This window comes from Micromesistius poutassou, assembly GCF_964030765.1.
Source record: "Micromesistius poutassou genome assembly, chromosome: 22".
In the NCBI taxonomy this organism is placed as follows: domain Eukaryota; kingdom Metazoa; phylum Chordata; class Actinopteri; order Gadiformes; family Gadidae; genus Micromesistius; species Micromesistius poutassou.
The window spans coordinates 10,860,616-10,876,284 of record NC_140292.1 but is presented as its reverse complement, the minus strand read 5'-3'; the positions used below and the strand labels follow the sequence as shown (position 1 = coordinate 10,876,284).

General features: G+C 47.7%; 1 protein-coding gene across 1 annotated transcript in view; it reads right to left on the bottom strand.

The window, feature by feature from the left end:
- The window catches only part of LOC311367627 (netrin receptor UNC5D-like), a gene marked incomplete at its 5' end in the record, with an annotated part of 54,443 nt that extends 40,982 nt beyond the window's left edge, over nt 1-13,461 (bottom strand). Inside the window, 3 exons of the mRNA XM_084486440.1 lie at nt 11,290-11,393; nt 11,682-11,825; nt 13,377-13,461. Of these exons, the coding sequence (XP_084342566.1) occupies nt 11,290-11,393; nt 11,682-11,825; nt 13,377-13,461 (333 nt within the window). The remainder of the gene's footprint in view (nt 1-11,289; nt 11,394-11,681; nt 11,826-13,376) is intronic.
- Nucleotides 13,462-15,669: the final 2,208 nt, after the last annotated feature.

The following is a 15,669-nucleotide window of genomic DNA, read 5'->3' as shown; positions in this document are numbered from 1 at the left end:
TAGCACCTGTTTTATCCTCTTCTGTGTCTCCTCCCTCCCTGTGAGTGCTACGAAGGCTACGTTTGATGTTCTTTCTACTTCTGTGTTTGAGTTTTTCTTTTACTTTTGTGTTTAGCAGACTCTGGAATCCAAAGTTAATTTTCGAGGCATTATGGGTTTTCAGTATCTTGCTCATTGAAGCCTGCTGGTCAAGGGCAGAGCAGACTTTAGGGGGTCGAACCCAGGGCCTTTCCGGACCCCCATTACTATTCATTGTTCTTGTCACGGTCTCTCCTACCAGGTCCTAGCTGCCGCTAGTTTCGCTCCTTGTCCGTCTTGTCTGTTCCTGTTTGTTGTGTCAGTGTTTCATGTGCGGGGGCGTGGTCTGCGCAGTTCCCCAAACCAGCCTCGTTGATCACCCGCACCTGACAGTCATCTCCAATCAGGATCACCTGTATATCTACCCCAGCCTTCCAACCACTCGTCGCCAGATCGTCAGTTGTACTACCATGTTGAGTAGCTTCTTGATTCTTCACCCAGTATTCCTAGTTTCCTAGTTTACTCATGTTCTAGTCTGCGCATTCCTGATACTCTGTCTTTCTACCAGCCATCACCATCACGACCACCCTTCAAGCCTGCTCTACTGCCGGAGTTACCATCACCACCGGATCGTCGGGTGTGGCTGTCGGTTCGGCTGCCAGCCGACTCATTCCACCCCGGTGAGGACCACCCGGTCCGTGGAGCCAGGATTACCATCAACGGATGCAACCACCAGCACCAACCGTAACCATCCGTGGATTAATAAACTGTTCAACTGATACCTCTCTCGTCTGTTGTTACTCGTGCCGTGCGCTTGGGTCCTTCCTGTCTTGATCCGTAACAGTACGATCTGGCCAAGACATGGACCCAGCCGACACAGGTGACACAGCCGCTTCCTTGGCCGCTCGCGTAGCGAGTTTAACCGTGGAGGTACACCGCCAGGGCGTCCTCGGGGAAGAACATTCCCGGAACCTGAGGGAGGTTTCCGTGAGCCTAAGCCGGTTTGCCACTGCTCTGTTGTCCCTCGAATCCCGGGTGGCACTTCTGACTCCGTCGTCTGGTTCGTTCGCTGGTTCCCCTCCTACGGTCCCTGTCGTTCGCCGGGAGCCCTACGTTCCAACTCCGGCACCATACGAGGGCGACCCAGGGGCTTGTCATGGCTTCCTTCTCCAAGTAGGAGGAGTTTTTCAGCAACAGCCGCTCACCTACGACACCGAAACCTCCCGCATCGCCTACCTCATCGCCTGCCTTCGGGGGGTAGCGCTTACCTGGGCTTCGGCACAGATGGACCGCGGGGGTCCCGAGGCCTCTAACTACCAGGCTTTTACGAAGGCAATGCGGAGGACCTTCGACCATCCAGTTCGGGGACGAGACGCCGCTCAGCGTCTTCTGGATCTACGCCAGGGTTGCCGCAGCGTGGCGGAGCTTGTGATCGAGTTCCGGACCTATGCGGCAGAGAGTGGCTGGCGAGACGACGCATTGAGAGACGTTTTTCAGCGATCTCTGGCCGACCACCTACGGGACGAGATTGCGTTGCGGGACGAGCCGTCCGATCTAGAGGCGCTCATAACTCTGGCTATGCAGTTAGACAATCGCATTCGGGAGCGAAGGAGGGAGAGCTCCGTCCGGATCCCGCCATCCGTTCCCTTCCAGTCCACGACAACGAGACCTCCATCGCGGGTCACCGACACTTTCCGAGCGTCTCCGAGTCTTCCCGAGCCTGAGCCCATGCAGCTGGGGCACGCGCATCTAACCCCGGAGGAGCGCGACCAGCGGCTTCGGACGGGTTCCTGCATGTATTGCGGGAGGGGGGGTCATATCCGCCTCCACTGCCCCCTGCGCCCGGGAAACGGGCCGGCTCGGTCGTAATGGGGGTCTACCGATCGAGCTGCATTCCCAATTACGTCAACTCCCGCACCTTGCTCAAGGCCACACTATCGTGGCAGAACCGTTCTTTACACCTCTCCGCCCTCGTCGATTCTGGAGCAGACAAGAGTTTTTTTGGACCGAGAGGTGGCACGACAGCTGGGAGTAGACATCATTCCACTCGACGTGTCAATGGAGGTGAGCGCTCTCAACGGAATGCACCTGGCCAGGATAAAGCATAAGACCGCTCCCTTGTCCCTGCTGCTTTCCGGGAACCATCAAGAGCAAATTTCGTTTCATATCATTGACTCACCCCAGTCTCCTGTAGTACTGGGTCATCCCTGGCTTCGTCTTCATAACCCCAGTTTAGAGCTGACCTCCGGTAAGATCTCTGCTTGGAGTACCCACTGTCTATTGAACTGCCTACGTTCCGCCTCAGCACCTGTGACAGCCGCCCCACAGCCCGTTCCAGAACCCCCGGACCTCACGTTGGTGCCCCAGGATTATCATGATTTGGGCCCGGTTTTCAGTAAACAACACGCACTATCTCTGCCACCACATCGCCCGTACGATTGTGCTATTGACTTACATCCTGGTTCCTCTCTCCCTAGCAGCCGCCTGTTTAACCTCTCTCCTCCTGAACGAGAGGCCATGGAGGTATATATCCGGGACTCTCTCACCGCGGGGCTTATTCGTCCCTCATCCTCACCGGTAGGGGCAGGGTTTTTTTTTGTTGCAAAGAAGGACAAGACCCTTCGTCCCTGCATTGACTATAGGATAAAGAACAAATATTCGTTGCCTCTCATAGATTCAGCCTTTGTTCCTCTGCGGGGCGCTACCATTTTCACTAAATTAGACCTCCGTAACGCCTACCATTTGGTTCGCATCCGCGAAGGGGATGAGTGGAAGACGGGCTTCACTACTCCGTTAGGTCACTTTGAATACCTTGTGATGCCCTTTGGACTTACCAATGCCCCTGCAGTATTTCAGACCCTGGTCAATGACATTTTGAGAGACATGCTCCATCAGTTTGTGTTTGTGTACCTTGATGACATTCTGATTTTCTCTCGATCCCTCGCAGAACACAAGCTACATGTCCGTCAGGTCCTGCAGTGCCTCTTGGAGAATCGGCTGTTTGTCAAGGCGGAGAAATGCGAATTCCATGTGCCATCAGTGGCCTTCCTGGGATTCATCATCGGCCAGGGGAGGCTAGAGATGGATCCAGGGAAGGTAACTGCCGTCACAGATTGGCCGACTCCCACTAATCGTAAGCAGCTCCAGCGTTTCCTGGGATTCGCAAACTTCTACAGAAGGTTCATCAGGAACTACAGCCACATCGCCGCACCTCTCACGGCGCTCACCTCCGTCAAGGTGGCTTTCAGATGGACCCCTGAGGCCGCAGCGGCCTTCGAGGTGTTGAAGCGTCGCTTCGTCTCTGCCCCGGTTCTCACGCAGCCCGATGGCAAGCTGCAGTTCGTGGTCGAGGTCGACGCATCGGACACCGGGGTTGGAGCAGTTTTGTCCCAGCGCTCAGCTATGGACGGTAAGCTTCACCCTTGCGCCTTCCTCTCTCGAGGGCTAACTCCCCCAGAGCGGAACTACGACGTGGGAAACCGGGAGCTCCTCGCCGTCAAGCTCGCTCTGGAGGAGTGGCGTCACTGGCTGGAGGGAGCGGAGCTGCCGTTCATCGTGTGGACGGACCATAAGAACTTAAGCTACATCCAATCCGCAAAGCATCTCAACCGCAACATCAAGCCGGACGCTTTGTCCCGGTTGCACTCCGTGGACGAGGGGTGTTCCGAGTTGGACTCCATCCTACCGCCTACCTGCGTAGTGGCCACGTTGGTCTGGAGGATCGAGTCCTTGGTGACCCAGGCCCAGGTTCACCAGCCCGACCCAGGTACTGGTCCTCCCGGTCGGTTGTTCGTTCCGGATGCGGTTCGTTCGGACGTTCTGCAGTGGGGTCATTCATCGAGGCTGGCTTGTCATCCTGGGATCAACCGCACCCTGGCCTTCCTGCACCACCGGTTCTGGTGGCCTACCATGGACCGGGACACCCGGGCTTTTGTCGCCGCATGTGCCACCTGTGCACGCAGTAAGACATCCAACAAACCTCGCTCTGGACTGCTTCGCCCGCTGCCTATCCCCAGTCGTCCGTGGTCCCACATCGCCCTTGATTTCGTTACCGGTCTCCCCCCATCCAGAGGTAACACCACCATACTCACCATTATAGATCGGTTTTCGAAGGCAGCCCACTTCGTCGCTCTGCCCGGACTCCCATCCGCGAAGGAGACTGCAGAGCTCATGGTGTCCCAGGTTTTCCGCATACACGGCATACCCGCTGACATCGTCTCGGACCGGGGTCCCCAGTTCATCTCCCAGGTGTGGCGAGCGTTCTGTTTGGCTCTGGGAACTACGGCCAGCCTCTCTTCTGGGTATCATCCTCAGACCAACGGACAGGCAGAGCGGGCAAACCAGGAACTGGAAGGCATGCTGCGCTGTGTCACAGCCGCCAATCCCGCCTCATGGAGTCTTCATCTTCCCTGGGTAGAGTACGCGCACAACACACACCGTAATGACACTACCGGAATGTCCCCCTTTCTCTGCTCTCTGGGCTACCAGCCCCCGCTGTTTCCCTCGCAGGAGGCAGAGATTGCAGTTCCCTCGGTTCGGGCCCATATCCTACGCTGCCAACGCACATGGAACAAGGCTCGCGCTGCGCTGCTTCGGGCGTCCACCCGCTCCCAGCGACAGGCCAACCGCCACCGGACACCGGTGCCCCAGTACGTTCCCGGCCAGAAGGTCTGGCTCTCAACGAAGGACCTCCCGTTGAAGGTAGCCTCTCGGAAGCTCGCGCCCCGATTTGTTGGTCCTTTTGAGATCGAGGCCATCATTAATCCTTGCGCTGTGCGTCTCTGGCTCCCTCCTTCCCTTCGGGTTCACCCCACCTTTCATGTCTCTTTGTTGAAACCTGTCTCCTCCTGTCCTCTGGCGGTCGCTACGCCTGCTCCACCCCCACCGCGCATCATTGACAATCACCCGGCGTGGACGGTTCGGCGGTTGCTGGATGTCCGTCCTAGGGGACGCGGATTCCAGTACCTGGTGGACTGGGAGGGTTATGGACCAGAACACCGGCAATGGGTGTCGCGGAGCATGATCATGGATGATGCACTAATTACAGACTTCCATCGAGCTCATCCTACTGCCAGACGTCCGCCAGGTGGCGCCCGTAGAGGGGGGGGTACTGTCACGGTCTCTCCTACCAGGTCCTAGCTGCCGCTAGTTTCGCTCCTTGTCCGTCTTGTCTGTTCCCGTTTGTTGTCAGTGTTTCATGTGCGGGGGCGTGGTCTGCGCAGTTCCCCGAACCAGCCTCGTTGATCACCCGCACCTGACAGTCATCTCCAATCAGGATCACCTGTATATCTACCCCAGCCTTCCAACCACTCGTCGCCAGATCGTCAGTTGTACTACCATGTTGAGTAGCTTCTTGATTCTTCACCCAGTATTCCTAGTTTACTCGTGTTCTAGTCTGCGCATTCCTGATACTGTCTTTCTACCAGCCATCACCATCACGACCACCCTTCAAGCCTGCTCTACTGCCGGAGTTACCATCACCACCGGATCGTCGGGTGTGGCTGTCGGTTCGGCTGCCAGCCGACTCATTCCACCCCGGTTCGGACCACCCGGTCCGTGGAGTCAGGATTACCATCAACGGATGCAACCACCAGCACCAACCGTTACCATCCGTGGATTAATAAACTGTTCAACTGATACCTCTCTCGTCTGTTGTTACTCGTGCCGTGCACTTGGGTCCTTCCTGTCTTGATCCGTAACAGTTATTTAAAACGTCCTCTTTAAAGGGCCCCTATTTTACCACCAGGTGTGAGTGTGATTAGCCGTGATAAGGCACAGGAAAAGGCAGATTTTCTAATGGCCTATTTTTTTTTAAACTATATTATTACTAATTTTTCTATATTTATATATTCATTGCCTCACTTATTTCTTTTAGAATTTATTTTATAGCTATATTATTTATTTTGTATCCATATTCATTCATTGATGTATTTATTTAACATTGACTTAAATGGCTTTCCATACAATGACGAACATAATACATCAAATATATAACAAAATACTATGATAAACCCCAAACTATCATGACCCATGAGCAATCTGTTGCGGTACAGTGGAACAGTCGTGGTGGGCCATTATGGGTGTAGTCCATGCAGAATGTGAGACCCCCCCTCAAAGCAGCCTTATAATGGGCCTCAAAGCAGTCAAAGGCCGATGGACGAATAGAAGACAGTTAGCTTAATTGGTAAATTTCTTCCACTTAAGATAGTAGCGAGTGTTAATGAGCCAGCCACACCCACACAACACACACAGGCCACTCTGATGTCTGTGTCGTTTGTAGCGTGATGATGATGCAGCCTTCCTTTAGTCATTCTAGTGACTTTCTGTCTCACTCGTTAGTGGGGATGTGCCTTCCTCCTCTAAAGCGATTTGATACACACCTCCATTACAGCGGCGCTGATATGACACACGAGGAGCGGTGCTTTAGTCTGAAAGGATTCTGTGCGGAATAATCTATGAGATTTGATGCAATTCGATACACTTATACTTATGACTCACACATAAATCTTCAAAATGAATCTGGAAATGATCACTGAAGTGATGATCAGTGATTTTGTATATTTTGTTTGAATAAATAAAGAAAAAAATATTGCGATGTTGGGAGGGTCAGGGAAATGACCCTATGCAATAAATTAATATTTTTTGTAATCAAACATGTGTGTTAGGAAGTTGGCATGTATGGACCATTAGTTGCTGCTGGCTTTGCTGGGGAACAGCAGCCTACAGGGGTTCTGGTTCTGGATGGGTTCAAACGATGGACAGCTTGACCTGTTGACCTCCATCCCAGCCCAGCTGAGTCGCTACAGGCGGTAGCTACATACAACAATACAGAATCCTTCTGCAAAATAATGATTTCTGAACTCCAGAATCCTGCCCCACAGTCTGTGAATCCAAAATAGCAAACATATAGTTTAATACTAGTAGTGTTATTATTTGAATCAGGTACAAAGTGTTGTGAACTAATGCTAATATGTGCCGTTTTTTTACTAGCCTGTATTGTAGCTTCACCTTGACAAACAAGGCGAGGTTTGGCTCCCAAAAAAAACGTCTGAATAATGACCTATTTCCTGATGGGAGGATAATAATAACTAATAACTCCATGACTGTGGGCCCAAAGTCGCTGCCTCCGTTCCGTTGGAAGGGAAGTGGAAGTGACAGGAAGGTAATTATATATGTATGGTGAGATTGCGTTTTCCCATTGCTCCATTCATTTCAATCAACTGGGGGGTTTCATTAGTTCATCACCCCACCCCGTCCCCACCCGCTCTGCTTTCTCCAAACCTTACACACACACACACGTACGTTGCGATGAGTTTCAGTGAAATCAGATCAACAAATCCAAGCCAATCTGAATGACACCAGGAGGGCACTCTGAACCACGTCAGGAAGTGTCACAATCTTCTCCGTGTCCTTGGGGTGAAATCCCACCCCGTCCGTCTGAGGAAATGTTTGTTTTCATCACATCATAATTACATTGGAAGTGATGAATCCCTTTAGGGTGCAAAACCCCAGGGCTGGTAATGAGGGTTTAATGGATGGAAACTGATGTTTGTTTGTCTGTCTTTTGGTGGGTGGTCATAGAGAAGGCTCATTGAGAGTATGAGAGGACTGAGCATGATGATTACCCTCAAAGTATATATAAAATCACATACAAACCTATACCGGCATTGAATTAATTCTCTCTTTACTAAAGCTTCTTTGAAATGATCTATAAAAATACAGTTGTCCTCCAGTAATATTGGATTTTGCTCACATCATATCTATATCTGTAAAGGGGAGAACACAGAGGGCGAGAGATTATTAATAAAAACCTTGAAACTCTCCCTACTGTCGCTGTGACGGCACCTCCAACTATTGAACTGAATCATCATGCATCCCGGGGTCTATTGTTTCACTCCGCTGCCATAAAAGGTTCAGTCAGTCGGAGAGATTCCACCATCTTTGGGTCTTTGGGCAAATTAAATTGCTCCAAAATGCAGACTTGAGCCGCTCAGAGGCGATACATTATCCCCACCCTGCGTCTGACTGACGTTGGGATTATTACCTCTATCAATATCATGGCTGCTAACACCATTGTCTCCGGTTTCATTAACATAAAAATCATCCCAGTGAGTATTAACACCCAACAACCGCCCCCTACCCACCCCACACACCCAGAACCACACCATTAGTAGGTTGGCAGCATAATATTAGTTGGCTTAGCTAGTCTCTCCTCTCCATGACCAGACTCTATCCCTGTTTCCCTGCAGTTTGATGTGGTTTCCCTCGAGAACAACAGCAGGTACTGCAGCTAAATGACTGAATTTGTGCGCCAGGAAAAAATAAAAAAATAAAATGATGCTAGCTTCTGGCCAAAATAAATAAATAATAGTTGCAAAAATAACATTTGTGACAAAAGCAAACATTAGAATATGTAAATGTGGTTCAGTCGACCGTTGTGTCATTGTGTTGAGCATTTAAACAAATGATCACAATGCTATAACAGATGCAAGACCCTGGAACAAAATAAGCTAAATAAGTCGATATCTGCCGTGTCTTGGGCTCAAATATAGTTTAGCAATTAAACAAATCGCCCAACGCTGCAACAGATGCCAGAACCTGAACAAAAACACTAAACCTGTCTCTGAATGTAGAGGACTCTGAATGACTCACACTACCATGGAGTCATTCAGAAGACACAAAGTATCCAAAGTATCCAAAGCACGCTACAGACTGAACACAGTTGAGAATACATGTCAACAGTAGGTCAGGGTTCGGCGTCTCGCACAAGGGCGATTAAGGGTAGGCTGCCGACGTCAAAGAACCCTTCAACTGGGAGTGAAACAGACACACAGACATTGGGTCCCAACTGTTTTTGGCCCGTGACCCCACTTCTAGCTCTGGAAATGTTGGTGACCCCAACTTCAACTTTCATGAACACATTGTTTTGATTGTTTTTACCTACAAAAAAACAATTATAACATCTACGTCCTGGTAGAGTTCATTGCATCGCTCCATCACACACTAAGTGATTAGAGGCAGTTTGATCCTGGCTAGGAATCAATAGACAGTTATTTCTTATAATCAGGGCGTCTATGAGATTTTAAAAGTTTGCTAAAACGGCTCATCAAACATCTAACGCTTACGTCTGCAATCCCCTGCGACCCCATGTGCATCTCAGGGGAACCAGAGTAGGGTCCCGACCCTGAGGTTATGAACCTCTGTCCTACACGATCCCGCTACAAAACACTGCAGCTTCGTCCTTGTTCTCAGACTGTATGTTAAGATTCATGTTCCTCCTCTACCCACTGTCCCAGAGCTGCCTGATACACTCCCACAGTATCCACTTCTCAGACACCCTCAAACCAGTGTGGGTGGGGGGTGAGGGAAGGTACAACCACAAAGCCTGGATGTGGATATTATCCTGGGCATTGCTATGGCAATACCCAGAGAAGGGACATATTTGTTGTTGCATTATTTACTGAAAACATTCTTTGTTAGCCTGAGTTTCTATGAATGATGCATGAGGTGTTGCACTATTGAGTGGTCGGGGAGAGGGAGTGGGGGTGTACACCAATACTCCATTTGTGCGTTGTGAATCTTTCATTACACACAGACACACACAGAAACAAAAAGGTAGCAGTCTGATACATCTTTGAGAACGCGTCCGGAGACAGATGGAGAGCCGGCTATATGGAGGAGCTCAGTGTGGCACAGTTTAATATTGTCGCTTTTTGTTTCATAATCCACACAGCGATCAATGCCATTATTAATAATATATATATACACTGTATATATATATATATTATATATATAACATATTGTGGCAGACGGCAGGGAGGAGTGAGGGGAGAGGTAATTGAATGGAGATATCTGGCAGCCTGCTGGCTCCACCCCCAAGCCTTACATGGACTTCCTCCCTTGAACGATGCAAGCCTGAGGATCATTAAGCAGGAGTGCTTGGGGTTAAAGGGGAAAGCAAGCTACCACACGGAGGGGCGAGGGCTAGCAACCGACAGAGAGCGTCTGTGTGAGCCTCTGGTAGTATTGTACCGCCGCCGACGAGAGAGAGACAGGTGGAAATTGGATTGATTACCCGTTGTGACCTGGACCGTCTGATTAACCCCACTGTGTACCGACTGCTTTGTTTGAGAACCCTTCTGGTGACGACCCCTGGACACTGGACAATCGGACTGATAACGTGGGTAAATAAAAACCATTGAACAACATAATACCGTGCCTGTGTGTGTGTGTTGGTTCTGTCTCTTTGACTTGGTGGCGTGGAAACCCCACACCCACGGGAGTTGCTACAATATATTAGGGATGCACCGAAATTTCGGCCACCGAAAATTTTCGGCCGGCCGAAACACTTTTATCACTGAACCAACACGGCCGAAACAGGAAATTGTGATGACGTAAACAAAAACTGCGGCCAGCACACGCTTGTCTGGATAAGCGCCTCTGCGCCAACATGTCTGCGGTGTGGGCATATTTCCATATATCTGAAAAAGACTAAATGCAGTAATCTAGAGAACCAGCTACAACCTTGTTTTCATCCAAACAAACCATCTTTAGCGACGGCTCGCTATGAGACAGCTTCTATGAGCTGTCGGCTGTCAGCCGCGAGCTTAGGGACCGTCTGCAAAGTCCAAAACGGAAAACGGTGTTGTTGTTTTTTCAGTGCTAAATAAATAGTTTTATACTTTTAATAATTGATTTATTCTTTGAATTGCAATGCCTTGATTTTTGTGAGGTTAGTACACAGTCATAGCTATAAATGCAATGGTAGGCCTACTAATAATTGGCATAATAATTTATTTCGGTGTTTCGGCCTTGGTTTCCTCATTTTCGGTGCATCCCTATATATATATATATATATATATATATAGAGAGAGAGAGAGAGAGAGAGAGAGAGAGAGAGAGAGAGAGAGAGAGAGAGAGAGAGAGAGAGAGAGAGAGGACAAGAGAAGGTAGTGGGGATCACGAGAGACACACAGATCCATCTTAATACGTTTTTGCAACACGTCCTCTCTGCTGCAAAACATAAAATACACACAATGCTTGTGGTTTCAATAACGGTATATTACTGACATATTACTATATTACTGATATATTACTACATAACAGACATATTACTATATTACTGATATTTTACTATATTACTGTATAATTGATGTATTACTTTATTACTGATATACTACAATATTACTATATTACTGATGTATTACTACAAAACTGATCACTACATTACTGATATAATGGGAGGTGGGGGAGAAAGGGGAGGGACCGTACCTCGGCCAATGGCACGCCCTCTGGGGGCCGGCAGTGCAGCAGGATCATGCCCTTAAGAGGCACCTCGGTGCCCTGGGGGTCCTGCTCAAAGTTCTTCCTCAGGTCTGGAAGGAAACATCAGAGCAGAGCGGATCAGGAGACACCACTTACAAGGACACACACACACACACACACACACACACAGCTTATATACATGAATGAATGTGCTACATAGACAAAGCTTTAAACACACACATTAACACTAACACACACAAACACCATTAAAAAACATATACAGTATAAACACAATAGTCAGCAGTTAATCCAAACAAAGACTAAACTTTAAACACATACAGACAAACTTTTAATACAAAAAACACACACACACACACCCCCCCCCCCCTCCAACTCACATGCGATGCGGACGCTGGCCTTGCGGCTCTTGGACGTCCCCAGGTGGCTCCAGGCGACACACAGACACCAGTAGTCCTCGGGCCCGTGGAAGTCCTCCACCTGCTGCCGCGACACGTTAATCAGGACCTCACGGAACTTCAGCCCTGATGGAGAAGGAAGGAGACTGTGGTGAGTGACAGGTGGGAGGCGGGACAGAGCCAGGCCGGAAGCCAATGACTGACAGGAGGTGGAGTCACGCCTTGATGTTCTGTGACGAGAGATCTTCTCCCGAAGACAAACTTATTTGCAACCATCGCGAGTGACTGGAGCTTCCAGAGGATTTGAAGAAGTGTGTTTCTACAGCGGCCGGTCCACCCGGTGTTGATTAGAGGCTTTACAGACGCTTTAACAAACAATGTTGGTGTCTGGACAGGATGTTAAAGCGTGATTGTCTTTTCCACCAGGAGAACTTTACTAGTGCTGGCCGAGTTTGTGTTGCTGTTTGCCAATTACAGATCTCTGCCTCCAGCGACATTTGGTTGACAGTTGGTCAAAACAAACACAAAGCAAGAGAAAGCAAAGAGAAAGCCCTGTTCACCCTGATTTCAGCTGGCCTGCTATCAGATTCAAGATTATTGATCTAAAGTCTGATGTGTATTCACACATCAGACTTTAGATCAATAATCTTGAGTCCCAGCCTCCCTGACCAGTATATGGTATTTTTTCTTCTTCAACCAGGCAGAGCTTATTCAATGTTAAAGGGGTAGTTCAGGATTTTGGACATCGGGTCTCATTTCCAAGTGAGCCAGTGTGTTATTTATCATTGGAGACCGTTTTCAACACTTTTCATTCAGTCCTTCTAGTTGCAGAAATCGCTGGTGCTAGGCTAGCGCAACTCGAGGGGAACTGCTAGCCTGCCAATAAAAACAGTTTTACCCACTCCCGAGCAGGCGCGATTCTAGGTTTCTTAAACATCCGGGGCTCAGTGGGGGGTATCGAGCGATCGCGGGAGGACGCGAGATTGTTGACGGGGGGGGGGAAGGAAGAGAGAGAGAGAGAGAGAGAGAGAGAGAGAGAGAGAGAGAGAGAGAGAGAGAGAGAGAGAGAGAGAGAGAGAGAGAGAGAGAGAGAGAGAGAGAGAGAGAGAGAGAGAGAGAGAGAGAGAGAGAGAGAGAGAGAGAGAGAGAGAGCGCTTTAGCCCCGAATAAAACAGCCTAGTGACGCCACTGCTCCCGAGGCAAACCAATTATAATGCCCGACTAGGGATGAGGATCGCAACCTGGTTCTATCAAGGACCCGGTTCCACTTTTTTCAAAACCCAAAAATCAATAACGTTTGGGCTTATCCATACCACTATCGAGTCGTTTTTTTTTTCTCCCGTAGGTCCTGTAACGTAATTGTGTGTCCCTCAAGTCGCGTCATGGCATTTAAATCTAATCAATCCAATCACTGCAGCATGTCCACCAATGTTTTTGAATGAAATTGTAAGCGAACAGGTATTAAAAGTAAAACAAGTGAAGTCTGGCAGTTAACGTCGTCGAGGATGGCTGAACGGGCGAAAAGGTCTACAGTTTGGCTTCATTTTACCAAGCTCAAACTTAAAGAGGAAGCGAAATGCAACTTATTTTGCAAAATCATTTCTTGCAAAGGGGGGACACAACCTCAATGGCCAAGCACATTAGCATTGTGCATCAAATAAAGGCCAAATGCAGTACCTTCGACTGTCTCCGGGTTGAAAAGACTCTGTCTCCTCCTCCTCCTGCTGCTGCCGCCGTACCACAGACTACCACACGTCTTCATCATCCACTCAAAGTACCAGCGGTAAGCGCACACACAGACTTTGTAGCTTGTCCCGTCAGTTAAAAATAGTAATCCAATTGCTAGTTAGCTTGAAAAGTAAATAAAGTTTCAGACGTGCTGCGTGATGATGTGTTCAGGTTGGCTCAGTAAAACGACTATTCGGTTATCATGATGCGTTCAAGTGTAACGTAAAGAAAAGGAAAATTGAGTTTTTGGCGAGAAACATGAGTAATACAGTTGTATAGTGCTCTAATCATTTTAGAATATATAATTAAACTACTGATGCCAATATTTATTAAAAATGACTTAATTTAAAATACAATTATTTATTTCATAAATATTTTACTAATCACTAAAAACATGATGAAAAGTGACAGTAGACAATACATTAACCAGTTCTGTTAAAAACATATTGTTGCGTCGTCTTTCCACCAAATAGAAAAGTATCGATAGTGGTATCGATAAGGAGTATCGATAAAGGTATCGATATCAATAAATATTAACGATCCCCATCCCTATGCCCGACTATCGATGTAAATGTCTGTGTTGATAGAATAGTGTTAGAAATAAACTTACCCTTGCATCGCATTGCGTTTAGTTTATAATCCCTATAGTTGGAAGCAAGCTACGGTGGCGGACTGATATTACCTTGAGTGCGCTTCTCTGTTTACCTTCTGCTGTAGTGAATTGGTTGCTACACCGGAGCAAAGGGAAATTCCGCTGCTGCTGAGAAAGTAGTCCCCCAAAATGTACCTCAAAAACAGTTTGCATGTACTTTTCTTCACGAGATGATTTTAAATACTTAAAACACTTTTAAATACAGAAGTTAAAAGAAATCTCTTTAATTTTAAGATGATTAGGAATCAGATGACTACAGAGGCAGCTATACTTTATTTTCATTCTATGATTTTAACACACATCTCATATTGCTTGACCACCTGGTCCCAAGCAAACTCAACCGCCATGTCATTAATGTATAAAGTGTATAAACAAGCACTGAAAATTCTGGACAAAAAGTCGTACAGCTACCATCACTGTACTATCATACAGAAGTATGGTTTATTTACTTTGGACAATTTTCTTTTCTTTTCAAACACCTGTTTATTTTTCAAAATTATTAATAATCTTGCACCACCACCCCTTAAACAATTTGTGAGACTTCGTAGACCCACAAGCGACATAAGGAACACAAGAGCATCATCTAGGTGGGATTGCACAAGTGTGTTTAGGCATTCTACCTTTGGCCAAACTGCTTTCTCAGTGAAAACATCAGGGTTGTGGAATAGAATCCCTGATAGTATTAGACAAAGCGCCACACTTACCACCTTTAAATTAGGCCTTAAGAAATGGTTGAAGGCAAACCAACGTTGTGAACATTTCTAGTCATTGATTCTTGTCTCTGTGTTTTTTCTCATCTTATTTCATGTTTTTTATTTTTTTCATTACTCAATTTTATTACTCTGCATCACTGATGTCTGTTTGGGTCATTGTCCCAACTCATTGTGTCATGTGTGTTTGGGTCATTGTCCCAACTCAATACATGTTGTCTTTTAATTTGACTTATAACATCAACTCCTGTCCAGGGCCCCGTTTCCCGAAAGCATCGTTAGCCTAACGACGTCGTTAAAACCGTCGTACGATCATCGCAGAATTATCAGACCGTTTCCCGAAAGCATCGTTGCGTAACGACGTCATTAAAACCCTTGTAGCTAACGACGGCTACAGGGGTACTCGTTAAGCACTAGGATGCATCGTTACTATAGCCTCAGTGGAGTCACCAGCTGGACATTCCATGTATTGGATGTGTTTTATTAAAACACGTCATCCAATACCACTGAATGTCCAGCTGGCACTATTTCGCAATACCCCAAAAACAGTGGTTCGCGCATATATATTACTCGTAGACTACTGTTAGATTTAAACAGCAAAGACAGAGACATGTTAGAAATCAACACAAATATAATTTATTGCAGCAATTTAAAATTCCAAAAATAAATGTACCGATGAAACGCCACGTCACAAGGCAACCCTATCACAAGGCATATAATAAAATAAAATAAAATGATTCCGTTGCTCGTGTGGGAGGTCGCTTGCGAGCGGCACTTGCTGTCTGCCTCTGATTTTAATTCAACCATCGTGGTTAAAATGTCCTCATATTGATCAATGACAGAAGACATACTGTACATGAATCATGCTGAGACCAGCGGA